This window comes from Chanodichthys erythropterus, chromosome 8 (genome assembly GCF_024489055.1).
Source record: "Chanodichthys erythropterus isolate Z2021 chromosome 8, ASM2448905v1, whole genome shotgun sequence".
In the NCBI taxonomy this organism is placed as follows: domain Eukaryota; kingdom Metazoa; phylum Chordata; class Actinopteri; order Cypriniformes; family Xenocyprididae; genus Chanodichthys; species Chanodichthys erythropterus.
This window is the reverse complement of record NC_090228.1, coordinates 25,274,871-25,290,738: the sequence shown is the minus strand read 5'-3', so window position 1 is coordinate 25,290,738 and position 15,868 is coordinate 25,274,871. Positions and strand designations below refer to the sequence as shown.

The window sequence follows — 15,868 nt, the reverse complement described above, 5'->3', positions numbered from 1 at the left end:
GTGTTAGGAATGAAAGGATGCCAAATCGTTTGATTTGAAATGAAAATTATCAGCGGATTGTGAGCCATTCATTTGACGCTCAGACTGCATTCACTATGCACAATTACACCGGATGCTCACTCTCACTTGTATCCCAGATAAATCATCCCCATTGTCATCCCTACATATGTTTTATTTAACAAATGAAGTCGTCATCAGCTAAAACGCACGCACGTTGTTTTACTTCCTGAACAAAAGCACACTCAAGTCAGAGTTGCTTTCACATTCATGCGAATCGCAATAGTATTGAATAGTGTTGTAATGTATATCTGAGAGTGAATCAGCTTCTAGTTCACTATATGGAGAAAAATCCTGTAATGTTTTCCTCAAAAACTTTTTCGACTGAAGAAAGAAAGACAGAAATATCTTGGATGACATGGGGGTGAGTAAATTAGCAGGAAATTTGAATCCTTAATGCTGTAAATAATGTTCAGTTTCTTCCATAGACCGATCGCTTCTCTTCTTAAGACCTCAATGTATTGTTAGGAACCACAGGTACCACTTTTTCAGCTAAAAAATGTTCTTTACTGAAGAAAAAGACACCTACATCTTCGGTGGCCCGAGGTTGAGTAAATTAACAGCACATTTTCATTTTTGGCCGAACTATCCCTTTGAACAGACGGTCTATTAATACTCGTCTAAAGAGTTAGTTGACATGTAGCTGCAAAGTTACTTATAGTTAGTAGAATCTCTGAAGCGGACCATTGAAATATGGTTGTTAACGATTAACCCATTAACACACATTTAATATCGAACCTTATTTTTCCAAAACTCCTCAAAGCACAAAAAGTGAGACAACTCTTACAATTGATGAACTTCCATCAATCAACTTTAATAGATCATAAGATGATGTAAAAACTACATTGGCATATGTAAGACAAACACTCTTCTATATGTACTATCCACTGGACAGTCCCCTTCAAAATGACAAAGAAAAACACAGTCCAAAGACATCTAGCTAAACACCTCTGTGTTGTCTTATCTGCTTCGCTTTGCTTCCTTCTCCATTGCAAATGGACACGTCACATATCGCAAGCCAAGTCAAAATGCATAATTAGCAAACAATAAAAAAAATGTCATTTTTTGTCATCCCTCATTTGTTCATCGATAAAAGAATATAATTTGTTTTTTTGTTCAACGTAGTGTTGAGTGTAGTAAAATAGATCTGTATAAGCACTGCACAGTTTCTCCCGGAGAGGATATCTGAAGATATCTGAGGATCATGGGCCACTACGGGTCAACAGAAATCAGGGACGTGTCGCAATGTAGACGGAAGTGATATGAAGAACAGAGCACTGATATAGTTTCATTTAAACAATTCTAGTATTCATGGAAAGGGCTGATATTAATATTGCATCCCACTGCCCTGCCATATGTTGTCATTTTCTCGATCAGCATCGTCTTGTTTTCCAATAAAAACATCTCAACAGACTAATTTACTTTATACTTGTTTTCAGAGAATCATTTCTAAAGGAAAAAGGTAGAGATATTTACCTTTTTTACTGGAAAACAAGAAAATAATTTAGTCTATAGTTACTGATTTTGATACAGTCTGTATTCAACAGGAACGACTGTTACGAAACAATCCAACAGATGATATGCATTCAATTACATTCTGAATATGATAATACAGGACCCGAATGAGACATTCTGTGGGATGAGATTTAAAGTTTGTCAAGAAAACAAAAACAAACAGCACTTTTTATGACGTCTGTATACATATATACAATACATACCCATTTATGGTTATACTTTAACATCCTTTTTGTGTTGGTCTCATACTTGTGACCATTAATAAGTATTAGAATTTGTTATAACTGTGGAAATAATAATTTGTCAATAATACTTTTATAATATAAAAGTAACACGTTACAGTAAAGCTTTACATATTAACATTAGTTAACATGAATTAACATTTTTACAACATTAATAAATCTTGGTTGTATTTAATCTCTACATACATATAACTTGATTTAACCTATAATTGTTACAAAAAAAAAAAAAAAGCTATAGTTAAAGGGTTAGTTCACCCAAAAATGAAAATTCAGTCATTTATTACTCACTCTCATGTCGTTCCACACCCGTTTGACCTTCGTTAATCCTCAGAACACAAATTAAGATATTTTTTGATAAAATCCAATGGCTCCGTGAGGCCTCCATTGACAGCTAAATAATTAACACTTTCAGATGCCCAGAAAGCTGCTAAAAACATAGCGACGAGAATACTTTTTGTACGCCAAAAACAAAAACAAAATAACGACTTTATTCAACAATATCTAGAGATGGGCGATTTAAAAGCATGAAGCTTTACGAATCTTTTGTTTCGAATCAGTGGTTCGGAGCGTAAATCAAACTGCCAAAGTCATGTGATTTCAGTAAACAAGCCTTCGTTATGTCAAGTGTTTTCGAAATTTCAATGGTTCGCCACTGGGGGGCGTGACTTTGGCAGTTTGATACGCGATCCAGACTACTGATTCAAAACAAAAGATTTGTAAAACTTTGAAGCTTCATGTTTTGAAATGGCCATCACTTGATATTGTTGAATAAAGTCATTATTTTGTTTTTTTTGGCGCACGTCACTTCATAATATTGATATACAGTCACATTAAGGGTTTTAAATATTTTTTTTTGTAGCTTTTTTGACATCTGAAAGTCTTAATTACCTTGCTGTCAATGGAGGCCTCACTGAGCCGTCGGATTTTATCAAAAATATCTTTTGTGTTGTGAAGATGAACGAAGGTCTCACGGGTGTGGTACGACATGAGGGTAATTATTTTCATTTTTGGATGAACTAACCTTTTAAGTAAAAAAATTGGTTTAATTCCAGATAGTAGAACTAACAATCGTACAAAGATTAATAAATGCTGTAAAAATACAATTAATTGTAAGTTTATAAACATTAATGCAACAGCATATGTTAACATATGGCGCTGAACTGTAGTGTTACCACACAATATTACACTACATATACAGACTTCATAGAAAATGTTACACAAAAGACAATGTACAGACACTACCAAATGTAACACCATAATTTAGCTGCATATGAATTCAGTAGATATTCCTTTTAAACTGAAGAAAACTGTGATTAAATACGTTTGTTAGCCCTTGAAGGTACACATAGATGATGTTATTCATTATTTAACACTAAATGAGTTTTTTACTGAAATCTCCTTCGTTGAGAATGATAGTGCTGTCATTAACTGTGTGCGACTGGTTATTTTGCGACGTGTTAATGATGTGGCGTCCGTTTTCAAACCACGCAGGAAGACAAACCATTCAAATGAACATGCTAAACTTTCCCTCCAAATTATTTCCTATTTTTTTTTTTTTTCCATTGAGTGTTTTAGATATGAATTCTTTACTTTTATTCATCAGGCAGTGTTCACTTCTAACAATTTAAAATAATAATAATAATAAAAATTTAAATAATGCAACTTGTGGTATTCTTGGAGTGAGACAAGTAAATGAAAACATACAACACTTCAGTGAAAAGTAAAAACAGACAAGAGAGCAAGATGAGATGAAAACATTATACAGTTAACGGTACAAAAACACTCAGGGTTTTTGGCATATTTTATATGGTGGGGAGACAAAATAAACGTTTTTGGATTCCGGGATCAGGCACTCAAAGAACTCAAATGGCCTTTTTGTTTCTGTTGTTGGGACAGCCAAAAAAAAAAAAAAAAAAAAAAAATCATATATGTACAACGATCCCTCTCTCCAATACTTGTTTGAAATTATTAACAGGCATCAGCATGAAAATACTAAATTCATCACTAAAAAGGCTAAATTCTGTTGTTATCTTAAATACTTTGTTCTTTTATCTCTATTAATACTGAAAAATTATTTTTTGTTGTTGCTGTATTGTTTTTTATGTTTGTACGCTCGCAATTACAAACAAAATGAAAACATTTCCCTTTCTCGCTTTAACCTGAATTAATATGGCAAACATTGTTCATCGGAAAACGCAAACGAGCATCTATTCGGATATATCAACATTACAGTGCTCTCCATTTCATATGTCGCTTGTCTTCAACTAAAACTATGCTAACCATCTCAATAACGAAATGCGAACGATTATTCCCCCCGAAACGCACACGCCAAACCCCAATAAAAAACCGCAAAGCATAAAAAGAAATGTTTCTATGTAGAATACTTATTTCATATATCTGCAACAGCATTGTAATCTAGTCATAAATACATTAAGGCCAAGAAAAATAATACAATAAAAAACAGTGAATAAAAAAAATCTTGTGAGCACTGTGTGTGTTGGCTTTAAAAAATACTTATGAATCGAGTGACGCTTATTTATTTTTTTCAATTATTATTATTATTTTTTTTCCCCTTCAAATTTTCCCATTATTTTATGGTAAGACATTACCAGAAGAAAATGCACATTGGTTGGATATCACCGTCTGGCGATCTTGTACGGAGCTGTTTGTGTGGGTTCAGGGTCAGTTGTTTCCTTGCGGCTGAAGCACGCTTTTGTGCAGTACTGCGGAGGGGCCAGCTGTGGGCGCTGTGGTGCTGGTGCTGCTGCCTGCGGCTTTGATCCACGGCAGTGAGAGCAGCGATGCTCCGGTGGTGGTGGTGGCCGTCATAGTCACTTGAATCATCTGGTCGCGCTGGATGAGTCGAATCAGGGTCTTGAGACGCTCCAGGGATGCCTGAGTCTCCCGCTGCTGACCCAAAAGACGCTCCTTCTGCTCAATGCATTTCTGTTGAGAACAAATTTAAAATCATTCACTTAGATTTTGCCAAGAACATCTGACACAGCAATACCAGTTTAACCAATGGCGTGAGTTTGGGGCAGGACTATCTGTTTAAATGGAAGATTCGGAAAACTCTATTTTTTTTTTTGTCATTCTCTTTGGTGATGCTAGTGGTACAGAAATTGCAAACTTTTAACCTGAGGTGAATAATAAGTAGGTTAAGTTGGAACACAAATTAAGATATTTTTGATAAAATCCGATGGCTCTTGAGGCATGCATTGACAGCAAGATAATTAACACTTTCAGATGCCTAGAAAGAAACTAAAGATATATTATATATATATATATAAACTAAAGATTTAAAACAGTTCATGTGACTACAGTGGTTCAACCTTAATGTTATGAAGCAACGAGAATACTTTTTGTGTGCCAAAAAAACTAAATAACGACTTTATGACAATATCTAGTGATGGACAATTTCAAAACACTGCTTCATGAAGCTTCGAAGCTTTACGAATCTTTTGTTTCGAATCAGTGATGTATCAAACTGCCAAAGTCACGTAAACCATTGAAATTTCACAATGTTTCGAAACACTTATGACATAACAAAGCCTCGTTTACTGAAATCATGTGACTTCGGCAGTTTGATAAGCGCTCCAAACCACTGATTCGAAAAAAAAGATTTGTAAAGCTTCGAAGCTTCATGAAGCAGTGTTTTGAAATTGTCCATCACTAGATATTGTTGAATAGTGTCGTTATTTTGTTTTTTTGCCGCACAAAAAGTATTCTCGTCACTTCATAACATTAAGGTTGAACCACTGTAGTCACATGAACTGTTTTAAATATGTCTTTAGTAGCTTTCTGGGCATCTGAAAGTTCATTATCTTGCGGTCAATGCAGGCCTCACTGAACCATTGGATTTTATCAAAAATATCTTAATTTGTGTTCCAAAAATAGGTCTTACGGGTGTAGAACGACATGAGGTTGAGTGATAAATGACAGAATCTTCATTTTTGGGTGAACTAACCCTTTAAATGTTCTTCTATGTTCATCTTTTTGTTGGTTGATTTAAAAATAAATTATTAAAAAGACTTAGGGTATGCATCAACCCTGTTATCATATTTTGCCCTTAAAAGAGTAAAAAATATATTCCAAAAATAAATAAAACTCTCATAATGATGACATCCTCCTTTTGAGAAAAAACCCTCCTCAAATAAAAGTTACAATATGTCCAAACATGCCTAATTCCATAGGCCTACTATATAGTAGGTGAAAAACATTATGTGACAAGAATAGTATGTCTGAATTCAATAGTGTTCATAAAGCAGTAGGCAAAAAGTACCCAGATGATCAAACTACTTCTGGCAAGATTCTGAGTGTGCAAACAATGGACACTTTACTATCTAATAAGGCCACAGGAGAGGATTTGTGAATGGAGGTGATGCGACGCGACTAATACTGTAGGTCACATGATAATGATGTACTATGTGGTATGGTATGTCCGGATTTCATTCATACTACACACATTCATACCATATAGAACATAAGGTTCAGTAGTTAACATGAATTAATAATGAACTGCACTTATACAGCATTTATTAATGTTGTTAATATTAATTTCAACATTTACTAATACATTATTAAAATCTTGTTAACATTAATTAATGCACTGTGAACTAACATGAACAAACAATGAACAACTGTTTTTTTCATTACCCAACATTAACGAAGATTAGTAAATACACTAACAAATGTATTACTCATGGTTAGTTCATTCATGTTAGTTAATACATTAACTTATGTTTAACTAATGAACCTTATTGTAAAGTGCTACCACTTTTTTAACAGAGTAAGTTTCAAACCAAATGTAGTCTTAGTCTCTTCTTTTTAAAAATCAATTAAAAAATGTCAACCCTGTTACCATAATGATGTAACTGATCATTGATAAATTTATTTTTTCTAAGAAGCACACTGTAGTTTTTTCCCCAAGACTATTAAAGGGATACTTCATGTAGTTCCAAAACCGTAAGACTTTTGTTCATCTTCGGAACACAAAATTAAGATATTTATAATGAAATCTCAGAGATTTCTGTCCCTCCATTGACAGCCTACACAACTACCACTTTCAAGCCCCAGAAAGGTAGTAAACACATCATTAAGTCCGGAACACACCAAGCCGACACCGACAAACTAGTGGCGACGAAAGCAGACTGTGGGGTTTGCTCACGTCGGCAGCGTCTGAGTCCAAAGTTGCCCTGACCCACTAAACCGACGCTCAACAGCCAACGGCCAAGCAGCATATCAGTTTTGCGCCTGCGTGAAATGAAATGCCTTTCCGAAACAGCAGGTGGCAGTAGCTGAACAGCCAATCAGAATGATCAGATGGCCCGACGGACCGACGAGCTCCAATGCCGATTTAACATTTCGAATCGGCTGAAAAAAAGCAGACGAGTACCAACTTCAGCCGACAGTGCAGAACACACTGAGAAAACTTAGTCGGCCGACGAAGAAAAACTACTCGACGGCCGACCGTCGGCTTGGTGTGTTCCTGCCTTTAAAGTAATCCATGTGACTCCAGTGGTTTAACCTCAATTTTAAGAAGCGACGTGAGTGCTTTGTTTGTGCATAATTTACCACTTTATTTACAAAACATTAATCTCCAACGCATGTTCACGCAACGTCTGCTCTTGCGTCTACACAACACGCATGTGTCATGGTGCTCTCATGAACGCGTGGTGGAGATTAATATTTGTAAATTGTGGGTTTTTTTAGCAAGCAAAGCACTCGCTGTTAAACTACTGGAGTCACACATCACATCGAATAGTTCTAGGAACTCAGTTATAGGAACTAGCCACTAGGATCCCACACAGCAGGAGACTCCTAGGCGGATCTGCATTCAAGTCGCCAAACCCGCGTCACTGTCACATTTGTTTTGGTGCCGCACAGAGGATCAGCTCCGCCTTAGGCGGCACCTTAAATTCTACTGTCAATCAGCGGATCCTGAGGCTGACGCGCCTTTACTGTAACGGTTGTATCATTTTGCGGGTCACAAACGGACCCGCCGCGGAGGTAAGGCTTTAATCACAATACAGCGCTGAGCCACGGTGGGTCCGCGATCCGCCTTCATTGCGGATCCATCACTGCGCGCAATTGGACGCCGATACGGGTCCGTTTGCGGATACGTTCCGGAAGCCGCGATACCTCCACGGCTGATCCGCCACAGCGTCCTTTCGCTGTGTGTGGATAGATCCCTGGGAACTAATTTCTCCCCCGGGCCATGTTTCCGGTTGCATTCGCACCGGGAATAGGAACTCTGAAGCGGCCGACAGTGGTGTTTTTAAGCGTGCGTGTGTCGTGGGTTTTGTGATAACAGCGATGGAATGTACACACATATTTTACACAACTGAAAGAGCAAAAAGTGGGGCTAATGGACAAAATCTCCTTTAGCTTTCAGTATTACGTATCATCGGGCAGAGAAAAGAACACAACCCTGCAGGCAACAGGTAAATGTCGTTATCGCTGTTTTCCATGTTTATGAAAAAAAAAAATCCTTTGGATTACTTTTATGATGTCTTTAATACCTTTCTGGGGCTTGAAAATGGAGGGACAGAAAGCTCTCAAATTTCATTAAAAAGATCTTAATTTGTGTTCTGAAGATGAATGATGGTCTTACAGGTGTAGAACGACATGAGGGTGAGTAATTAATGACAGAATTTTCATTTTTGGCTGAACTAACCCTTTAAATGTCAACCTAAACTGTAAAAAATGTCAACCCTGTTACACTTCTGAAGGCAAATTCAAATCTCAAAACATATTAAAAGGTATTATTTCTTACCTGATAGAATGTTTATAATCTTGCAAATCTTGTACTTTTTTTACAAAAAGAAATGTCGTTTTGAAAAAGACCAAGTCATGTAGCACAATTAGGGTGACAGCAACACGAACACATATATTTAAGCTAAACAAAACTAATAGTGCATGCTAATTTAAATAACTAGTACAACATTAAAAGGTTAGTTCATCCAAAAATTAAAATTTTTGTACATCCGTAAGACCTTCGTTAATCTTCAGAACACAAATTAAGATATTTTAGTTGAAATCCGATGGCTCCGTGAGGCCTCCATAGGGAGCAATGACACTCCCTCTCTCAAGATCCATAAAGGTACTAAAAACATATTTAAATCGGTTCATGTGAGTACAGTGGTTCAATATTAATATTATAAAGTGACGAGAATATTTTTGGAGTGCCAAAAAAACCTAAATAACGACTTATTTAGTGATGGCCGATTTCAAAACACTGCTTCAGGAAGCTTCGGAGCACAGATGAATCAGTGTGTCGAATCTGCTGTTCGGAGCGCTAAAGTCACGTGATTTCAGCCGTTGGCAGTTTGACACGCGATTTGAATCATGATTCGACACACTGATTCATTTGTGCTCCGATGCTTCATGAAGCAGTCTTTTGAAATCGGCCATCACTAAATAAGTCGTTATTTTGTTTTTTTGGCGTTCCAAAAATATTCTCGTCACTTTATAATATTAATATTGAACCACTGTACTCACATGAACCGATTTAAATATGTTTTTAGTACCTTTATGGATCTTGAGAGAGGAAATGTCATCTGGCGATGCAGGCCTCACTGAGCCATCGGATTTCAACTAAAATATCTTAATTTGTGTTCCGAAGATGAACAAAGGTCTTACGGGTGTGGAACGACATGAGGGTGAGTAATAAATGACAGAATTTTCATTTTTGGGTGAACTAACCCTTTAAATACTGATTTGAGAAGTTTAGCGTCAGGGCTGGGTACTAACACAGATTTCATGATTTGATTCAGTTCTGATTCACACAAGCTCTCAATTCGATTCAATATCGATTGGTGTTTTATTGATGTCTTTCGCAGTTGAAACAATCCGATTTGTTAAAATGAAGATCGATTAAAATTGTGTTCTCTTTATGGTAACCAAGCCCTATTTAGCGCAGTTACTTACAGAGAGAGAACCGCAGAGTCTCTGATCCTCTTCGCTCAGATGTTCACACTCGAGTTTCAGCTCAGTGTTTTTCCTCATTAGCTTCCTGCGTTCCTCCTCTCTCACTACACAAACACACAAATCATCACCATCATCACTGAGAACTGAAGAGAGCTAGTGCTTTAAATGTGTTCGACAGCTCACCTGTTTTATGTGTAACATAAGACTGGATGAAGTTCTGTGGCCAAGACAAGTTCTCTTTGTTCAAAACCTTCAAAAGAGAAACAGAACAGAGAATATTAGATTATCTTTTTACGTGAAAACAACCTTCTAGTGAAAATATCTAAATATACTTAAAACAAGATCAATTTACTTTGATAACTACATAAGACTAAAATAGAGAATTAGGTTGTACTCAAGTATCCAACACATAAAAAAGATGTCTTGCAGACATCCCTGTGCTGCTGGGATCTTTAAAATGTGTGTTCAAAGAAACGTACTTTCTTCTGGCACTTGGGGCACATCCAGATGCCCCGGGTGGCAGTTTTGAGAGGGGGATTCAGGCAGTCGGGGTGGTAGGCGCGGGTACAGGTGTGGCACGGCTGAAGATCTCCTTCCTGTTTACACACTGCACAGTGATCATCATGCTGCAGCTCCTCCTGTGCCACACACATTTACAGAAACACACCACACAACAGGTCGTCATCAACTTTTTAAAATGTCCATTTTATTTTAACATGTAACTGTTAACTACGGTGGCCCAGTAGTGCACAACACAACGAAATTAAAAAAGCAAACATAAGTTCACAACACAACAAATCAAGCCACAACACGACGGAAATACTCCCGACCACTAGGGGGCTCTCAGAGCTCGGTAATATTACTATTCCTTGCCAATGTTCTATAAAGTCGACAGTTTTACAAAGATATCAATACCATGATTAGTTTTAAGTATGTAAGCATTGTATATCGACATTATATATTAATTAAAAATCAACTACGTTCACAATAGCTTCATATTTATACTTGTGAATGATTTGACGCGATACCACGGCGCATGATAAAGGGAACATCCACCAATTCCACCAAGTGGTTAAAACATATAATTTGTATTCATTAAAATTACTTTTAACATTTAAAAACAGACATGTTCACATTCAAATTCAAATTCCAAACTAATTTGATATTACTGATATTATTGATATTACTGCCGACTCTATAGAACAGTGGCAAGGAAAACTAACTTTACCGAGCTCTGAGAGCCCCCTAGTGGTCGGGAGCATTTCCGTTGTGTTGTGGCTTTATTTCGTTGTGTTGTGAACTTATGTCTGCTTTTTTAATTTCGTTGTGTTGTGCACTACTGGGCCACCGTAATTAACCCTTTCACATGATAAATTAAACTGTAAAAAATTTAAAATATTCAAACTGAGCCTTCAGCAGGATTTCCATTATTTTAGAATGTATCATGTTACCATTTCCATGGCAATGCATTAATGTGTCAACACAATATTGTCAAATTATATTTTAAAGTTTTTTTTTATCTTTTTGCAGTTTTAAAAGACTTTTTTTGCAATAACAGTACATTTTTGCCTGTGTTTTCCACAAAAGAAAGCCATACAGGTTTGAAATAGCATGAGGGTAAGTAAGGCTGCGTTTACACTGACAAAAAAAAAAAAAAAAATCAGATTGACAGATCAGTTTTTTTTGCCTCCATTCTGAGCCACTTCCAAATGTGGTTTTAAATCAGATATATATCCAATATCTGGAATTCTGACCTATGTCTAAACATTCTTATCCGATTCCCCTTGGAATTCCAAGCCACCACAAGGTGAGGGCGACACGTTTGCCCACAAAGATCACTTGTTAATGACGCACTTTGAATCAGATGTGCCAGTATACACTCACACAGCTTTTTTTTTTTTTTAATGAGGTGTTAACTTTATATATAGCAATTTCAGAAACATCCAGGAGAATGTGAATTTCATAAATAAAACATCTTTACCACAGTAATATACATTCACTGTTTTTGTAATTAACTTCACTATTACATTGAAATGCTGTACAAAAACAGGTTATTCACAATCACCATCTCTCTCTCTCATTTATTTCTTCAAATTCATTCAATTTATTTTACTACAGAATTCTATATATGACGAACCATAGATAAAATAACAGACTATATCTGTTCAGTCTGATTTTGCACTGTGCTGACAGCTTTAAACGTAAGTAATCATGGTACTACCCGACGTGAATTATATAAATAATTTTAATTCAAAACCAGAGCCGCATAATAAAGCGATCACCAACAGAACCATTTTGAGCGGGGATTAATGTAAACACGGATATTGGATACCAGTCGTGTCTAAAGTGAATGTTGTAACGGATAAGGATAACACCTGTTCCCAAAACGGAAGCTGGTCGCCTTTAGGTGGCGTTCTAGGTTCTGTTGTGTCTGTGTTTGTTTTTGTGTTGTGCAGGATGGAGTCAAGCGACAGGTGTAACAGTTTACCTATAATGAGTGGATTGATAAAAGGATCTGTCTTTCCAGAGAGCGTTGGATCTGTGCTTGGGTTCCTGATTTAATTTGGGCTTGATCTCTCTCCAGCACCAGTTTTTTGTGTCATTGTTATTTTTGTTTGTGTGTTTCTTCTTTAAATAAATATATTTTTAAGTCAACTTGAGTTGAGTGTGGCCTCCCTGTTTTGTTACACTGCCATGAGCCAGGTAGTATGTAACATGTGGGGGCTCGTCCGGGATGAAACCCAAATGAAATCAGGAACCCAAGCACAGATCCAATGCTCTCTGGAAAGACAGATCCTTTTATCAGTCCACTCATTATAGGCAACCTGTTACACCTGTCGCTTGACTTCACCCTGCAAAACACAAAAACAAACACAGACACAACAGAACCTAGAACGCCACCTAAAGGCGACCAGCTTCCGTTTCGGGTGCAGGTGTTACCCTTATCCGTAACAATGTAAACAGGTGGGACAAAAAAAAAACAAAAAAAACGGATATGGTAAAAGATCAGATCTGTGCATTAAGACTTGCAGTGTAAACAGCTTAAATGATGACAAAATTCACGTTTTCATTATATTTTTGGTCATTTTTGTATGTTTAAACTATGTCAATATGCCACTATGCCACATGAGATTCACACACACACACACACACACAGACAGAGTGATGTTAGAGTATAGACGTACCTTCCAGCAAAGCTCCTCAGAGTCTAGCATGTGAAAGCAGACAGCAGGTTAGTAGCGTCACACTGACAAGACTGTGTTATTAGAGTTAATCGAGTTTAACAGCAGTGCTGGCGTGTTCAGAAAGTTAAAGCACTGAGTGTTTGGTTTTATTAGTCAACCTTTCATGTCAAATACATCACAGTTCAACAACTATTAAAACATGAGCACTTATGGAGAATGTGTGGATTTTATTCATTCTGTTCAAACATGTTTCTGTTTTTCATGCATTATTTTTCAGCTCTTCCCCAGCAGCTTTATTGACAGAAGCAGAAATCTATTTTACCTCTCGCCGACAAAAACATCCCACTGTTCAGGTAATTGGATGCAAGTCGTTTGCGCTGAAAAGCAAGATACAAGATGTTTACAAATGAACAACATTTTAAAATGAACCGAAAGGAATTTTGACTGGCAGACAGACCTCTGGTTCAAACAGTCCGCTGTATGCAGGGTTAGCTGTGCTTCGCCTTTTCCTCTCCTGCCGTTTACTCTGGATCTCTAATAGAAATTAAAACACCATCTGTGATGAATCTTTAATCCCTATCATAGTTTTTGTTTGTTTATGTTTTCGTTGTTTCATTCAGATTTCAGAAAAACTGGCTTCTTTCAAATATGAATTTGAAGTTAATTGGCCACAACATACATGATGGGACTGGAATTTGAACTGGAATGGATTCAACTCATGCAGCAAAACATACAACATCACTAATATTGACTGATTGTTTGTTTTTTATCCCCACTATGAATAATGCATTTTTTCAACAAACTAGACATATTTCACCAAGATAAATACTATCAAAACAATTAACAATCACTAAAAAGATTTATATTTTACCAGACAACACCACAAAATGGCCATAACATTAAAAATAAAATACATTTTGACATCAAATTGTCAGTCTATTGATGATTTATTGATATTTGCTCCATTTCAAACACAACTCACCCTCCAAGTGTTCTGTAGTGACCAGGCCTAGCCCAACCATGAAGGCAATTTTCTGTAGGATAGAAGGTTAATAAAGTCAATACATTAAAAAGTATTCAATGTTTGATGTACACACTTGTCATGTTTGGTTCGATTAAAACAAACCCTGCTGCGATTGCTGTGTTAGTGTGGTTCATTTGAACATGTGTGAACACTGCCATCCGAACCGTGGTGCACACCAATAACTCCAAAATACCATAATATGCAGGCTGAGCGCATTTATCAAAGCATACAGCATTGTTTTGGATGTTCGGTAAGTTCCGTATCAATACGTCATAAAATCCGACCAATCAGGTTGTGAATGTATCCTTATGCCTTTAGGTTCGGTGGTGAAATTGCCAATCTGACTGCTAATCAGACCAGGACTAAATGTGTTTTTTTTTTTTTTTTGGTCCGGACCAAATGAACCGAATTACAAGTGTGAACGCACCCTTAAGCCTTGCACTTCTGGACTAATTTCACAACATGGCCGAACACTGGCAACAGTTCTTTCACTGACTCTCTGATTCATACTGCAACCAAAACTGACATTTACTCGATCTGGCAAACTCTAATCTGATTGGCCACATGCAACTTCTCGGTTACAAGGTGTCAAAATTCTACAATGATAAGTTTTAAAGAACCAGTCACTCAATTTTACAAATGTTTTTGATGATAATAGCATATCTTCAACTCAAGAGAGTTTTGTTTGAGGCATTAGTAAGAAGATATGATAAGTTCATGTGACTACAGTGGTTCAACCTTAATGTTATGAAGTGACGAGAATACTTTTTATGCGCCAAAAAAACTAAATAACGACTTTATTCAATAATATCTTGTGATAGGTGATTTCAAAACACTGCTTAATGAAGCTTCGAAGCTTTACAAATCTTTTGTTTCGAATCAGTGGTTCGGAGCGTGTATCAAACTGCCAAAGTCACGTGATTTCAATAAATGAGGCTTTGTTACATCATAAGTGTTTCGAAATTTCAATGGTTCACCACTGGGGGGCGTGACTTTGGCCGTTTGATACGCGCTCCGAACGACTGATTCGAAACAAAAGATTAGTGAAGCTTCATGAAGCAGTGTTTTGAAATCGCCCATCACTAGATATTGTTGAATAAAGTCAATATTTGTTTTTTTTGGCGCACAAAAAATATTCTTGTCACTTCATAACATTAAGGTTGAACCACTGTAGTCACATGAACTGTTTTAAATATGTCTTTAGTAGCTTTCTGGGCATCTGAAAGTCTTAATTATCTTGCTGTCAATGCAGGCCTCACTGAGCCATCAGACTTAATCAAAAATATCTTAATTTGTGTTCTGAAGTTGAACGAAGGTCTAACCGGTGTGGAACAACATGAGGATGAGTAATTTTGAGTTAAATTTTTGGGTGCACTAACCCTTTAAATGTATATTCCACATGTATGTACTGTGATTCTGTGATGGACTGGTCATGCATAGGACAAGAAGTTTGGTAAATGGATGGCCTCTATTTATAAATAGAGTGTTGTTGCACTCAAGAACAAACTCTGACTCAAAAGTGCTAGACAAACATCCTATTTTCAGGAGCATTTAGACTCTGCCTGGACTCGAATGATCTAGTCTCGACTAGTCATAGAAAATATGGTTTTAAACTCAGACTTGACAGACTTTAGTCCAAATCTGGTCTTGTCCGAACTCGACTACCACAGTAGTACTATATTTAGTTATTTTCAATGCCAATCAGATGGTCTCTTCTTGTCTAAGTGGGATGGACTGCAATGTGGACCAGACCCCGTGCTAACAGTCTAGACTAGCTGTGTATGTACCTCTGGATCTTCCTGCTTTTTGGCTGGAGTCGAGGGGTCAGGGCTTGGCTCCTTCACAGGACTGTCAGTTTGTGAGACTGGAGAACTCTTGCAGTTGCTGGGAATCTGTGGCTGAATGATTATAACCTG

The 15,868-nt window shown here is 36.9% G+C and overlaps 1 protein-coding gene across 6 annotated transcripts in view; it reads right to left on the bottom strand.

Annotated features, from left to right (window-relative positions):
* Positions 1-860: 860 nt before the first annotated feature.
* The window catches only part of phf21b (PHD finger protein 21B), a 65,936-nt gene continuing 50,928 nt past the window's right edge, over positions 861-15,868 (bottom strand). For 5 of the 6 annotated variants that reach the window (XM_067392409.1, XM_067392411.1, XM_067392413.1 and 2 more), the window contains exons 5-13: positions 15,740-15,865; positions 13,911-13,962; positions 13,386-13,462; positions 13,251-13,305; positions 12,929-12,951; positions 10,223-10,381; positions 9,927-9,993; positions 9,744-9,847; positions 861-4,760 (exon numbers count right to left, since the gene is read on the bottom strand). In XM_067392409.1, coding sequence (XP_067248510.1) covers positions 4,497-4,760; positions 9,744-9,847; positions 9,927-9,993; positions 10,223-10,381; positions 12,929-12,951; positions 13,251-13,305; positions 13,386-13,462; positions 13,911-13,962; positions 15,740-15,865 — 927 coding nt within the window. In that variant the 3' untranslated portion in view covers positions 861-4,496. Of the gene's footprint in view, positions 4,761-8,589; positions 8,624-9,743; positions 9,848-9,926; positions 9,994-10,222; positions 10,382-12,928; positions 12,952-13,250; positions 13,306-13,385; positions 13,463-13,910; positions 13,963-15,739; positions 15,866-15,868 lie in introns of all 6 variants that reach the window. The other variant, XM_067392414.1, reaches the window with a different exon arrangement.